The sequence below is a fragment of the Quercus suber genome, unplaced genomic scaffold, assembly GCF_002906115.3.
Source record: "Quercus suber isolate HL8 unplaced genomic scaffold, Cork oak 2.0 scaffold_625, whole genome shotgun sequence".
NCBI lineage: Eukaryota > Viridiplantae > Streptophyta > Magnoliopsida > Fagales > Fagaceae > Quercus > Quercus suber.
Window position 1 is genome coordinate 222,430 of NW_027070068.1, and position 15,123 is coordinate 237,552.

At 37.6% G+C, this 15,123-nt stretch overlaps 1 protein-coding gene across 1 annotated transcript; it reads right to left on the reverse strand.

Annotated features, from left to right (window-relative positions):
- On the reverse strand, window positions 1-8,911 carry LOC112027232 (protein NETWORKED 1D). Its single transcript, XM_024059897.2, has 5 exons — window positions 8,513-8,911; window positions 8,108-8,180; window positions 7,716-7,981; window positions 2,474-6,579; window positions 1-1,490 (listed from the first exon to the last, which is right to left on the reverse strand). The coding sequence occupies exons 3-5, from the start codon at window positions 7,816-7,818 to the stop codon at window positions 285-287; spliced, it is 5,415 nt and encodes a 1,804-aa protein (XP_023915665.2). The 5' UTR covers window positions 7,819-7,981; window positions 8,108-8,180; window positions 8,513-8,911; the 3' UTR covers window positions 1-284.
- Window positions 8,912-15,123: the final 6,212 nt, after the last annotated feature.

Here is a 15,123-nt window from a genome sequence, read left to right on the forward strand (position 1 = left end):
TTGAGAGAAATACTATTTTCATTTACACCCAGATTATTTATGCATGGTAGAAAATATAATAGGAAGTGGGGATGAGCCATGCTCCCAAAGAGAGCAGCCTCTGTAAAATTAGAGGGTGCCTGAAATTTACTACAGGGTCTCTAAGCTAAAGAAGACCTGATCCTCTCTATAAGACATTGTAAAAACATGTAGGTCTAAAACACCTGTATGAATGGAACTCTACAGAAATGAAACTAAAGTCTCATTACTTTATCCTGATTATATGCCGAAAAAATAAAACTGCTTCAATCCCCCTTAGTTGGAGGTCGGACACATGCACAAAAAGGCGCCTTCTTTCTCTTGTGGCTGGTTCTTACCCCACCATAAAGATAATCTCTCAGCAGAACTCTTGGTTTTCGGTCACTGATTCTTGTTTTACCTTTGCCTTCTTTGTCATCATCGAGTTTCAGTAGAAGAAACTGTACTTTCTGCACCTCCAACTGCAAGCGCCCAATTTTGTCAGACCCTCTTCGTGCCTGTTCAGAAATTTTTCTCCTTCTGGCATTTCCACTCTCATCTGACTCTATTGCAGAAATTCCATCAAAGGACAAGGAACTGTTTTCAACTGTCTTCATCAATTTGCGGTTTACATCAAACAACTTCATGATGGACTCCTCAGATTCATCCAGCTGCACCTTAACTGTATCAAATTCAATGCCTCTGCCCTTTTTGCTCTTCTCAGTAATCCCTACCTTCCTCTTCAAGTCTTCCACGGTGATTTGAAGGTTTGTCAACTTTTGGGCATCTGAATCAAGTCTTTCTAAAATCTTCCTCTTGTTCCCTTCTTGACTGGGCTCGGTATGTCTATCAGAGATTTCTAATTTGTCCACACCTAACTCCTTCTCAAATAATGATTCTGAAGAGGGATACGAATGCTTGTGTTCCTTGACAGCTCCAATCTGATTGCGAGCATGTTTTGCAGTGGCCGCCTTCTGAGACTTGCCAACCCTCAGGTCAATGCTGCCATCCCGGTTTGCGGTTTCCCATAACTCAAGCATCTGATCAGTCTCTACAGTTTCTCTCCTGCTTATCCCATATGATGAACAATCAGATACCTGATCAAGCATGATATCTTTAGTCAGAACTTCATTCCTTGCTTCAGAGATTTCACGTGTCTGTTTCCCCAGCTTTAGATCATTACTGTGTCTGTCCCCAAGTTCCTCTTTGACCTGATATGGAGTAATATGCTTGCTTGTTACAACATATTCTCGAGACAAGCGGCTTTGAGATTTCAACTCTTCAATCTCTCTCAATGCAGTCTCTAGATTGGCATTTGTGTTAAGGTGCTCCAGCATTGCAAGCCTCTCTGCTTCTACCACTGCTTTTTCAATAGCTTTGATCCTTCTTTGCACATCCTGCAAGTCTGAAAATCCATCTGGCTCCATGGAAATTTGATCTTCATCCCTTTGTTGATAGCTTTCAGCAATAGGGTGAGTCATTAAATGAGCATCCTGCAAACATGTGGGATGTAAAGCACGGACATTATTATATGAGAACCAAAAATCACATGTTAGAGTTAGAAAGGGGGCTGGGGGGACACCACATCATAAGGTGTCCCTCGTATACAACCCATGTAATGAAAAACCTTACTGTGAAATTTTTAATAATGAGAAGCTAACAGTAAAATTGAGCACACTGCAACAGCTGATCAAAAGCCCCTTAAAACTCCTAGAATTTTAAAAATTAGCCATGTAGGAAGCACCGATACAGATATGGGATATATATGAAAGTTACCAACACAGCAATACGTTAATTCTTGAAAATTTAGGATATAATATAGTATAGATAATTTAATCAATTAATACATATACTAATATCTTTTGATGTACATATTATACTAAGTTTTAGCTTAAATGTAAGCAACAAATTCTAAGAGGCATAAAGCATGTATAAATAATAAATTATCAAGTCATTAGCTCCATAGAAAGAAAGTAAGAGAAAGAAAGAGATAATAAAAAATTAAATAAAGAAGTATCCTACACTAATTATCCATATCTTCCATATCTGATAGGTGTCTGGTGTGGATATGGCTGCTATTTTGAAGTATCAGTGTTTCCTAATTGACCACCAAATCAGAGAGTTAATTCTACTAAATCCTACGTCTCAGCAACTCATTGAATAAAAATGTAAAAGAAAAGACAAGGCCATGCTAGTGAGGTAAGGTACATAGATAGTAGGAGCTACCACAAACAAGAAAAATCACGCTTTTATAAAGGGATTACCATTGCTTCTTCCAGTAGCAAGTTCAATTAAAGCTTTAAGAACTCATACATGTTACACGACACAATATTATGGCTCAATGTAAATCCAATTTTGCTAATGCATAGAGTACGTATAACAGGATAAGGCAATAAATGGAATGAAGCATTTAAGAAATAGACCTTGGTCTCCATGAGGGCAGAAACTTCAGTAATGGAGAATAGATAGAAATTACCATTGCTTCTTCATTTTCAACTGCGAGAGGTTTATAATTGAAAAGAGTATGCTTCTCCAGAGATGATATGCAATTTTTGAAAGAGATGACAGCTGGGGTATATGCAGCCAACTGAGCTTGTAGTCCTCCATTTTCAAATTCCAAGGTGCTAATTCTATCTTTCAGCAATTCAATCTTCATATCTTTGGAATTACTTCCATCTTCAAGGCTCTCACATGCTTCAATTAGCTCACGAATCTTTCCTTCAAATAACACTTCACAGATGGAGGAGCTTTGCTGTTCAGAAAAAAAAGTGGCAGCCTGAGACTCCCACAGTTCAGTCTCATCTCTGCCCTTTTGCAGTTCAGAACTCAACCTTTCCTCCCTAATTTTAGCCTCGTCATATTTATTCTTCAGATCCTCCACTAAGTTGTGCAACTCTGTTTTCTCATTGGTTATTGCACTGATTATCTGTTCCGCTTCTGAAAGCTCATTTTTCTTACGGCACAATAGATCCTTTCCACTCACAACTTCACATCTTAATTGATCACTTGCGGATTTAACTGATACAATCTCATTCTCCAAATTATTCACCAACTCCTTGAGATCTGAATTTTCCATTTTCACACCATCATATTTACCCTCCATAATTCTTAGCTTCTCTTCTAGGTCATTAGTGACGAAACGAAGTTTAACCAAATCTTTGGTGAGCTCTTCCAGTTCCACGAACTTTTCAAAGACTATATTATTAAAAATCAGAGAAAGGTTACACTGAGACATTGTTTCACCAAACAAGGCCCAGTGTGCTTCTTCTAGGTTATGTTTTTCATCCCCTAAGTCAAGTACCTCCTTACTCAGGGATCTTTTCTCTTCAAGCACCTTGCAATTCTCTTCCTGCAGGTTCTGGTTGGCCCTTTGAAAGTCCAACAACTGCTGACTCAGATTTTCTGTTTCAGTTGTTAATACCTTCTCCCTCTGATCTCCCTCCATTACTTTCAACCTCAATTCTTCACTCATCTCCAAAAGCTTTTGGATCTCAGTCTGCAACAATGAGGACTGCTCACACCGAATCATGAACTCTTGAGCAAGGGTGTCTCTTTCTGTCACAAGATTTGTTCCATCTACTTTCAGTTGCCCAAGTAGTGTAACAAGAACTGACTTCTCAATTAGCAGCTGCTGATTTTCATCATAACTCCTAGACACAGAGTTTTGTGTCTCTTGAAGTTTGCACAGTATGTGGCTTAGAACAGCTTCATCTTGGTTGATCTTATCTTCAAACCGGTCCGCATCAATGCCAAGAGTCTTCAACACCTGATACAATCCCATCCTCAATTTTTTTATTTGCTCAAACAAGGATTTCACTTCCACCTGTTGTTCAAGATTTTCATGCTCCAATTCAGAAATCAGTTTCTCTGATAATCTGGATCCTTCCAAGAGTTTTTGGCACTCGATCAAAAGAGAGAAAATTTTATCTTTTAGATCATTCACACATTTCTGCAAGACGAAGATCTCCATCTGAGCACTGACAGCTTTGTCTACCTCCTCTTCATATTCTTTCTTCCTGCACTGACCTTCTTCTTCCAAAACACAAATTTGTAATTCCATAGCAGCCAACCGAGTTTCACTCAAGCTTGAAAAAATGATATGTTCTTGCTTTGCAGCATCCAAGGAAGCCTGCAGTTGCTCTACTTTGTGAAGTGCAGATTCTCTCTCATTCTCAAGACTTGAGTGCTCATATTCTAATACTGTGTATCTTTTCTCCAGATCTTCCAGTCTTTGCTTGGAAATGTCCAGCTGAGAAACTAAGCTTTCTCGCTCAGTAATCAGGCCAAACTTTTCAGTATCAAGCAACTGGCAAGAACCTTCGAGGATCTTCAATTTCACCCTGAATGCTTCAAGTTCAGCGTTTGCATCAAAAAGGGAATTCTCCAGAAAGTTCTTTCCTTCTGAGAGTTTATCCAAATTATTAGTTGTAATCTGTAACTGAGAAACCAGGGTGGCCTTTTCAGCAACAAGAGTGGATTTCTCTCCAAAAAGAGACTGACAGGATTCTTCTAATTCTTTTACCTTCCCTCTAACACCTTCTAACTCAACATTCAAATCTGAGAGAGAATTCTCCAAAAAAGCATTTTTCTCCTTAAGTTTTTTCATGATTTCCAACTTTTCCAACAGAGCAACTCTTTCACTTCTTTCTGCCTCACAGTTCTCTTTAAGTTTTGAGTTCTCATCCTGCAATTCCTTCACAGATGACCCAAAGCAGTCCGCGTCAAAGCCTACTGACTCCACCTGCTCTAGCATAGTCCAGTGTTTCTTGTTCAACTCCTTAAGCTCCTCTTTCAGACAGTATATTTCTTGCTGAAGTGCATTTCGTTGGTCCACTCGAAGTAAAACCTCCTCTTCAAGTTTCCCTATTGTCTCCCTTAAGCTTAAGATCTCATCTTGCAAATTTTTTATCGACACAGCTGAAGACAAATTGAGCTCATTCAAACCCTTGTTCTCCTCCTTGACCTTCTGGACTTCATCCATTAAACCCTGATTACAAGTTTCCATGTCCTTTACCATTAGGTTTCTATGCCGAAGTTCTGCCGCCAGAGATCTCAGTTCTTCCCGGGATTGAGAATGTAAATGTTGCAGAGTTTGGAAAGCAGTTTCAGCCTCCACAAATCGCAACCGCTCTTCTTGTCTACAAGTCCAGAGTCTACCCAATTCCTTCTGCTTCTCTGTAAGTTCCTCACTTTGAGACCCCATCTTATGCACCAAAGACTCCAACTCAGACTGTAAAGACTGATTTGAATTTTCAAGCAGAAGACACTTTTCTTCAGCACCCTTTAACTTTGCAACCCCATCGATTATCTCAGTATTTAGCCTTTGGGCCTCCTCCTGGGCACATGAGATTTTCTGCTCCAGACTAGATATCATCTCCAGGCTTTGCTGGCACTGGAGGGCAGCAGCTTTCTTCTCTTCAGTTAATTTGGCAAGTGCTTGCTTCAGGGTCTCAACTTCACATTCAGCTTTATTGGCTCTTTCAGTAATTGTTCTGGCATTCTCCTCTGCATGTAGTAATTTGTCTTCCAAGTTTGATATCATCTCCAAACACTTTTTGTATTGAGCAACCACAGCTTCTTTTTCAGCTTCTACTCTCACAAGGTCTTGCTTTATGGCTTCAGCTTCAACTTCAGCTTTACTAGCTCGCTCAGTAAGTTCTCCAGCATCCTTTTCAGCACGAGAGATATTGTTCTCCAAATTAGATATTCTATCTAAACACTGCTGGTATTGAATAAGACTGGTTTCTCTTTCAGACTCTAATTTGGCAAGGGATTCCTTCAACGTTTGAACTTCAGCTTCAGCTTTACTGGCCCGTTCACTAAGTCCCTTGGAATCCTCTATTGCATGAGAGATTTCTGATTCCAGATTGGATAATCTCTCTAAACTCTCTTGATACTGAAGTAGACCTGCTTCCTTTTCAGCTTCAAATTTAGCAAGGGTTTTCTTTAAGGTTGAGATTTCTGCCTCAGCTTTACCCAATCGCTCAGACTCAGAAAGAACTCGAGCCTGGATGTTATGGCTCCCATTGTTTTGCACGCTTCGTTCCTTCTCCTCCGCATCTTGAAAATTGAGTCCTTTTCTTGCCTTTCCTTCAGAAAACTTTGCATGGCTCCCTGCTTCTACAGAGCCAAACAAATCATTAAGCTGTTTCAAACCCTTTCTGATTGTTGCAGTATCAGATTCTTCAGTAAACGCTTCATTCTTCTTCAAAGCATGGAAATGAGATGATAGTCCCAAAGCATCCTTTTGCAATTCATCAGGGTCAAACATTGCACGTACGGGGGTTGGCATATCAGGTGTTTGGGAATCAGTCATCTCATTAGCGGAACCTGCAGGTGAATCATCAGCCAGAACAAATGGAACTTGGTTTGGAAATGCTTCTGCCATAGTCCTATGAGCCTGACGTAGCGCTCCAGTTGCATGATCATATCTTTCAGCCAATGCACGATATGCTCGGTAAAACTCCTCAACCAATTTCATAAGCTCTGGTCGTTGCTTATAATACATCTCTGCTCTCCTTGCAAAGGAATCTGCATCTTCTTCAATAAGCTTGATCATCTGTTTGACTTTGGCATCCATATCTGTTCAAGCAGAAAGGAAATCTTTGGTCAACACACACACATACACAGCACCAATGCTAGGTATAATAAGGAGGCCATCAGCCTTGGGATTATCTAGCAGAGGAAAATAACCTAGTGAAGCTAATAATTTGCGGTTGCACATAGAACATAGAGTAAATAACCTAGTGAAGCTAATAATTTGCAGTTGCACATGGAACATAGAGTTGATTGCATTCTTTCCAATTAAGGGTGCAAACCTTCACTTGAGAGCCAGAAAAGCAGAAATACTGATGCAAACAGTATAACCAATCTAGCACAAGTCTATGAACAAAATGGTATGTAGCTTTTCAAGGAGCCACATTCCCTCGGGAACATGCTTAATAGCGGCCACCTTCTTTTTGGATCATTGATCAGATTATTGTTAAGGGTGTGCTAGTGAGTAACATGCTTGAAATGCATTATTTAAAAACTTCGTAATAGCTTAAGCTTTTGGAACTAGTGTTTCAGCAAAATGACATGCATTGTTGATGGCTAGAAAGGAGAGTAAAAAATGAAAAATGATATAAGAGCTCAACTGAGAGCAACCGGCTTCTCTACCTACAAGTGTCAAGCACAGTTCTGCCCTTCCATATAATGCTATCCAAAGCAACCATCACACTATTCAGTGCCATTTGCACCACATACATAACACACTCAGTTGAGGAAATGGAGTTAGAAAACAATAATAATATGCTTCTGTCATCAAAATTGAGATGGCAGTAAGACATCATTATAATAAGTAAATTCCTGCACAAATCCCTTCAAGAGATTGAAATGTGTTAACATTTTTTGAACCAAAAAAAAAAAGTGTTAATGCTGATAAGCTTTTTTTTTCAATTAAAGGAATTAATCACACACTATAATCTCGCAAGACTTTGTTTGGTTCTCAAAAAGACAGGAAGAGAGGGTATGGAGGAGGGAACACCATTAAATGACATTTGTCTCACAAATTATTTGACCCTTTCAATCATTTTCCTTTTCTTTAACTTCTAGGAACCAAATGGAAGTATCAAATCATTATATACCAATCTCTAGGAAGTCTAAATTAGAAGATCTGGCACCTGAATCATTATGTCCAACAAAAATGCAAACAAGTCCTATAACAAAGAAAGCAATACCTGTAAGATTTTCCTGGAGCCATTTTGAATTTTTAGGGCTTATATGGCTGTCCCACCACCAAGAATACTTGCGTTTTGAATCAGCTTGGGATAGGGTTGCCATGATTCCAGCTAAAATCACCACCACTTTTGAAACTCACTCTCAGGCCAATTGTAAACCAGATGGTAAATCCCAAATAATGGAACAAAACGCAGAACAAGATATAGATAGATATAAAGCAACCAATCTATACTTATTAGCAGGATTATTTCTTGCTTCCTTGTACCTATTCAACAAAATTGACGAAAGTAAAAAAATAACGACCACACTTCAGCTTCAGATGAATCAGCACAATTAGTATGCGAGATCAGGTTCCAAAGAACTAGGATGAAAGAATCAGCAAGCATAGTACCTGATCAATTGGACCCCAGTCCAAAAATTATGTACAAGAAGTAACTTCTACCTTTTAGAATTTTTCAGACTACCTGATCAAACACAGACCATATAAATTGTGAGAACATGAAAAAAAAATTTAAAAAAAAACATGATTATGCACAAGGTAACTCTTTCAGAGAATATAAGTTTAGAAATCTGTTCAATCCACAAAAGTCATGATCATGCACAAGGTATCAGAACAACCTGATAAACTACAAAAACCTTTAGAAAACATCATCAATTTTACAACTCCATGAATCCAAAAGTAAAGTAACAAACTTTTTAATACCCAGTAACTAAAAAATAAAATTTTAGTAAGTGGCAAGAGAATCAACCATACAAAGAGCCACAAAAATAAATAAATAAATAAATAAATAGTTACCTGAAACTGTTATACATGGGCATGGAAATTGTAACTGAAGCTGACAAATTCAGAGATGAAAAGGCTTGCCAATGAGAATCAGACTCTGGGTTTTGTTTGGTTTGGATTGGATTGGATTAGCAGCTGTTACGTGAGCACCTTCAGCTGCTTTTCCCCTTTCATTCTCAACCCATGTTAAGTTGGATCTTTCTGTATCTGTCTCTGTCTAATATAACTCTGTTTCTCTTTCTGTTTGTGTTTTGCTTTGCTTTGCTCTTATGTTGTGGTTTGGTACCATGTGGGGCTGCCAGAGAACAGAAGAAAGAAAACAAAAACAAAAAAGGTGGGCGGAGACAAAATCACAAAACCAACTAAAATACAAACGGAAAGGTGAATTTGCAATTAATGATTTTTTTTTCTTTGATAGGAAGGAGTAATTATTTCCTTAATTTGGTTTTGTTATTTACTGAGCATTCACATTAGTTCATGTAAAAATTTTATCTATTTTACACATAAAAATTTACTTTTTTTATTTTACACATTCACTTTTACAATATACTCACATCAATTCATTTATTCTACCACCACTTTTATTTAAATAATCAATTTTTTCAATTATTTTATTATTTCTCAACAAACCCTTTTATACGCGCTTTTTATCTCTCTCTCTTTATCACTTTCCATTTTTTCTGATTCTATCTCTCTCGGTCTCCCTCTCAATCTATCTCTCTATACCCATTTCTCTCCCTCTCGATCTCCCTCTCAGTCTATCTCTCTATACCCATCTCTCTCCCTCTCGGTCTAATCCACACTAGCTCCGATCACAAGCTCGATCCATAGCTCCGATCACAAGCTCCGATCCACGGCTGCACCGATCCACAGCTCCGATCTCCCTAACTCCGATCCACAAGCTCCGATCTCTCCCTCTCGGTCTAATCCACAAGCTCCGATCAAGCTCCGATCTCTCCCTCTCAGTCTAATCCACAAGCTCCGATCAAGCAAGACCCAAGAGCTCCGGCAATCCAGATCCTTTCTTCACCAGCCGATCCACGCTCCACGCTTCACCGGCCGACCCACGAGCTCCGGCGACCCAGATCGTTCCGATAAGCACTAATATCTCTGTCCGTTTGGGTTTGTTTGTGTGTGGGTGTGTTTGTGTGTGGATTTGTTTGGGTTAATTTTCAGTTGATTCTGGCCATTTGGGTTTGTTTATGTGTGGGTGTGTTTGTGTGTGGGTTTGTTTGGGTTCATTTTCCATTAATTCTAGCGCGCTGGATGTTGGGGAAGAGAGGTAGGAGATGAGAGTCAGTTAGGGAGGAGGGAGAAAAAATTATTAAAAAATTAAATACACGAGCTACAGTGCTCGTGTAAATTTACACGGGTACTGTAGCTTGTTGATAAATTTCCACAAGTTTACATGATTTTGAAAGAACTGATGTGGAGTGTTTTTTGGTTCAAAATGTGTAAAAGTGATCAAAATGTGTATTTTACACATTTATACCAGAGCTGATGCGAATGCTCTACTCTTTTGGCAAGTTTATAAGACTCTTTTTTGAAATTTAAAAACTTTCTAGCTTCGAAATTACTAGGTTGTCCCTTTGGTTAGGATTTCAAACATGTTTTTCCTTGTGTTCTACTACATGCTTTTACTAATCAAATTATGGTTTTGTGCATGAACTTTTAGGTGGATTTTGTTACCAAAATTACCAAAGATCTCCCAATACTTTTTTTTTTTTTACAATTTTTTAATATCTTAGTTGTTAATCTAAATCTAATTCCAAAAAAAAGGCTTGATAATTGAATAATTAAAACTTAATTAATTCTCCTTTTCAACACCGTTTATCAAGAGTCTTAACTCTTAAGACTAAATGTCAATGGTAGTATCTAGTTCTCCCTCCCAGGATAAACATGAACGCAATTTGGGTCTCCCAACTGTTGTAAAGAACAAAAAAATTCTAGGTTGATTGTCATAATTTGATAAGCAATCTAAAAAAATAATTAAGATAAAAATAAAATTGCATGATATTTTTCTTATATTAACATAATAATAGAGACTATATAATTTTTTATGAGACTCTACCTAACTTCTGTTTTTCTTTTTTCTTTTTTTTTCTTTTTTTCTTTTTTGAGAAGAGACTACCAAACTTAAGAGAAGATGATTAAGATAAAATAAAATTTTCAATTGTTTGACTTATCAAACTCAAATACAAAATTACATAAATTGTTGCTTTCACAACAAGTTCAAACATGTTAAAACACCTCGAGACATGTATTTTATGAGCTAATCGTCCTCCTTGGACTAATTAAAAACATGACATTACTATTTTGTTATATAAAATTAGGATTAATGGTTATATTGAAATCACAAAAATATCTCTGAAGTCATTGTCTACTCGCATGTTTTAGCACGCCACATGTCATAATCCAAGGTACCCCTACAATATTATGGTTCTCTAAAAAAAATTTATCCAAAGTAAAATTTTTAAAATGTGTGAATTGGATTTTAACAAATTAATAATGATATCTAACATGATAAGATCATTCAATTTATGGATAACATGATAAAATCATTCAATATATATATATATATTCCTTTTTTTTTTAAATCTTTTTAGAAATTAGAACCCCTTTCAACATCTGTACTAGCCGTTGTAGTCTAAATTTATTAGATTTACCATACTGACCGAAAAGTTCGTTACTTGATGTAGTAATATTAATTAGTGAAATCCAATGCCCAATTAAAGACCTCATTTAGTTTTGTGCGCGCCCAAAACCGAAACCCTGTTGGGCTGGGCCTTGCTTGGGCTCACAACTTACTTGTATCGTGGGTTTGGATTTCCTACACTGGGTCGTTCTGAACGCCAAAGCCCAATGGAATCGCTCTCCTCTCCTCGGGGCTCTGAACCGCTTCCTCACTCTGTTTTCTCTCTTCTCCCTCCTCTCTTCCTCCTTTTTTCCCTTTTTTTTCCAACCCCTCTCTTCTCAAAACTTCTTGTATTTATAGTTCAGGAATGGCGAAGAGGTCATGATTATTTGCCAATAAGTGCAACAGGCGGTCCAGTATTATCGATCGTAAGTGGACAGTTAGGTAGTCATGGGAAGTGGTGAGGGTGGCGTTGGAACTTGGTTTCCACCTCCGCGATGGTTCCCGGCCGCGGTGTCTTCCCGTGGCATGACCAATCTGGTACGGGGCGGGGTTTCCCGCGAGCTATGTTAAGACTCGGGGAGGGGTTTCTCCGAGAAGCAATGAAGAGGCAAAGCTTGGGCCCGTGGCAGGCGTGACTCGGGGGTGGGCCGCTTGGCAAAGGGAGATGGGCCTCACGGGCCATATACCCAGGTCGATGTTCGAGGCCCACTACGGGTCATGGTGTGGGGGCCGTACAAGTTTCTTTTAGAAAAATTTAAATTAATACCATCAAAAAAAAATTAATAAATTTGGAAAGTGTAGTGGTGGTATTTAAGTAATTGGGGATAGAATCTTTAATGTTTGGCATGATATATATATATATATATATGAGTCCGGTTAATAAATTTATTTTTGAAAAAGTTCTATTAAGAATTAAAAAAATTGTCAAAAGATAAATTTTTTTCAAAATTAGTTTACTATATGACACGGCGTCGTCTTCTTTTTCAGATAGACAAAAGTTAACGTCGTCGGGGGCAGTGGGAAAGGGACCGTCCTGATTGGTCACGCGGCTAACTTATTCCTCTTTCCAAATTGAATGGACCACGTGTATTTCATGAAGATCAACTTACTATATATCCTCACTCTTCTTCTTCTTCTTCTTCTTCTTCTTTTGACAGCAATGCCAATAAGTTTTTTGTTTTTTTGGGGAAAAATGGTTTTTTTTTTTTGTAAATATATAATATATTTTATGATAAGTTATAAAAAAAAGAAGTTAAAAAATAGAAAAGATGTTAAGTCTATTCACACGAAAATTAAGATTAAAAAAAAAAAACCCCCCTCTAATGTTGTAATTATCCAATTATTAAATACATATATTAACCATCAAGAAGGCATGATTTATAAATTATGATTGAGGAATTGACTATAAGTATGTTTAGGGAAAAAATAATTTTGACTGTTTTAGTGTTTTTTTTTTTAATTGAGTTAACTTATGACGTTTACTTCTGATAATTTTGCTCTTTATCACGAGATCAAGACATCAATCGATTTTTTATATAGGCGATGATTGAATTTAGATTTCTTATTCAACTATTAGAGACTTACAAGTTGAGTTAACTAGAACTCATAAAATAAACTTTTTTTAGAGGGTTTAAACATTGTTGAGGTTCAAAAAATCGTAACATAAGGCCCAGAGATTTGAAGCCCAAGATCCATGAAGGAGCAGGTTTTAGAACCCATGAAACAAAGGCCCAGCCTACCAAGATCAGAAGACAAAGAAAAAGGGAGAAAGAACTGGGCCGTGATCCTAGAAACCGCCAAGGGCCAAGGATCCCTGGAACATGCAACACAGTCAGAGTAGGATTGAGATAGCTCGAAAAGGGGGAATCAAAAAAGCACAGGAAACGAAGGACAGATATGTCCTCCTCAAGCGCTCAGTAATGCAGCAAAGAACCATAGGGCTTGGAAAGCGATAACTCGTGAGAAAAATGTCGGTACTTCGGGGAACCCAAAAAGATGAACCATAAGGGGAAGTAGCAGGGAAGACTTTCAACTTGGCAGGGAAGGATTCGGCTCACTTTGGAAAAATGAAAAAGGGTAAAGGCATGGAAGCAGTGAAAAAAGAGAGATTGAAGGTTAGCTACCTAAGAGCACCACCGAATGGAAAGTCAGCAAAGGGCTTTTAGGGAAACAGCACCAAAAGGAGAAAATTATAAGGAATGAGGAAAGAACCTACCCTCTGAGTAACGGGCACAGCACGAGCTTTGATGCTTAGGGGAGCAAAAGAGAGAAATTGGTAGTACCCTAGAATCCTACCATGACATTATAAAAGAGGAAGGCAGCCAACATCAAATGGGCATTGGGCAATAGTGAAATCATAATAGAATCACTAAGAGAACTCTGTCAAAATTCAAAGAAAAGGGAAATATCTCCCGGTATCCCATAAAACAGCCACTAGAATATACTTGGCTTCAAAGAGATTCAAATTTTGCAAGTCTTGGAGGCTTGAATAACCATCCAGGTCTGTAATTTTTGAGCTTATTTGAACCTTGTAACACACCTTAGTGAGCACTTTGTAATCTATAATTAAGAAAATAATAAATATTTCACATTAATTTGGAGATCCTCGATAGTCACTGTGTGCCTTTTCTTTTACATTACATTGTCTTTTTTTTTTGCTGTTTCTTTTCTTGCTGTTCAATACATATATTCTTACTTGCCAGTGTATACGTGTTGAAGGATCTTTGCTCTATGCATAACATGGTTCGTAAACAGCCTATTCAGTTGTAATGAACTAAGTCTAGTCCCTTCAAACTATAACAAGAAGGTCTGAGGTCCTTGCTTGAGCTTGGGCCAGGATACCGTAAAAAATCAACCCTCACAAACATATGGCATCTGTTTCTCATGATTGCTCAAGAAACTTTACTAGTTATTAGTTTTCATGTTGAATTTGGGTTTCAAAGGCAATGGTTCATAACTCTCTCAATTCTTTTCTTTTTTCTTTTATCTGAGATAAAATTATACTTTAACCTAATCTAAGTGTATGTGTTATTTCATTTATTCCATTAATCATAGTTTGCTATGTGTTTCATTTGGTGGTGTGTGTGTGTGTGTGTATATATATATATTTTCATTTCAAACATTGGTTGTTTTTCTTACCAAAAAAGATGGTTATTTTTATAAGGAAAAAAAGAAAAAGAAGAAGAAGAAGAAGAAGAAGAAGATTAACAAGTTATGATGGGCGGAGCATAAAGTGAAACACCCAAAATAAGATAAAGAACTTTTAACACTTTACTAAGTTTGACCATTTTAATTTTACTTACACGTGGTTTGAAAAAGTGTTACTTTACCCACTCAAGATTAGTTTCTGATAGTAATCAACAAGTAGTCTTCGTCCATAATAGTTGTCCAAGACTAGTAATGCCCAAAACAGTCTTCAGAAAGGTGAAAAGAGAAATATACACCACAAACATAAAATAAGGGCGTCCAAGCATGTCACCAGTCATCCAAAGAGAATCTGGCCATCCAGAGAGAACCTGATTGTCCATACTATGAGAGGGTATGAATGACTAATAAACACTTAGTAAATTAATAAATATTTTCCACAATCTCAAATGGTTAGACCACTAACCCTCATCTGGGAACGTGGGGTGGATTCCCCCAAATTCACTCCACTCACCCCATTAAGTCCACACATCTCCCACAATGTTAGTGGCACCTAACAAATAGACACTCTCTATAAAAGGGACCAAACCTCACCAAACTAAGATATGTTTTACTATTCATCCACTCACTATATTTTAGAGAGAAAACTGACTTAATTGTCGGAGGATCCTTGATTGATTCACCCTGGTCACCTTCGATAGTTTCTTTCTTTCTCTTCAAGTCATTCAACCATCGTTAAAACCCAGAGCATTCAACCTACTAATTTTCGAGCATCATCAATTTCATTATATAACTGTTACTATCTCATCATTTTCACCATTGAAAACATTAAGAATAATAA

Excerpts from the sequence above, each read along its gene's own strand:
- LOC112027232 (XM_024059897.2), bottom strand. The coding sequence starts at position 7,818 with ATGGCAACCCTATCCCAAGCTGATTCAAAACGCAAGTATTCTTGGTGG. Across the intron at positions 6,580-7,715 it reads GCTCCAGGAAAATCTTACAG|ATATGGATGCCAAAGTCAAA; the intron begins GTATTGCTTTCT and ends CTGCTTGAACAG. Across the intron at positions 1,491-2,473 it reads TTGAAAATGAAGAAGCAATG|GATGCTCATTTAATGACTCA; the intron begins GTAATTTCTATC and ends ACATGTTTGCAG.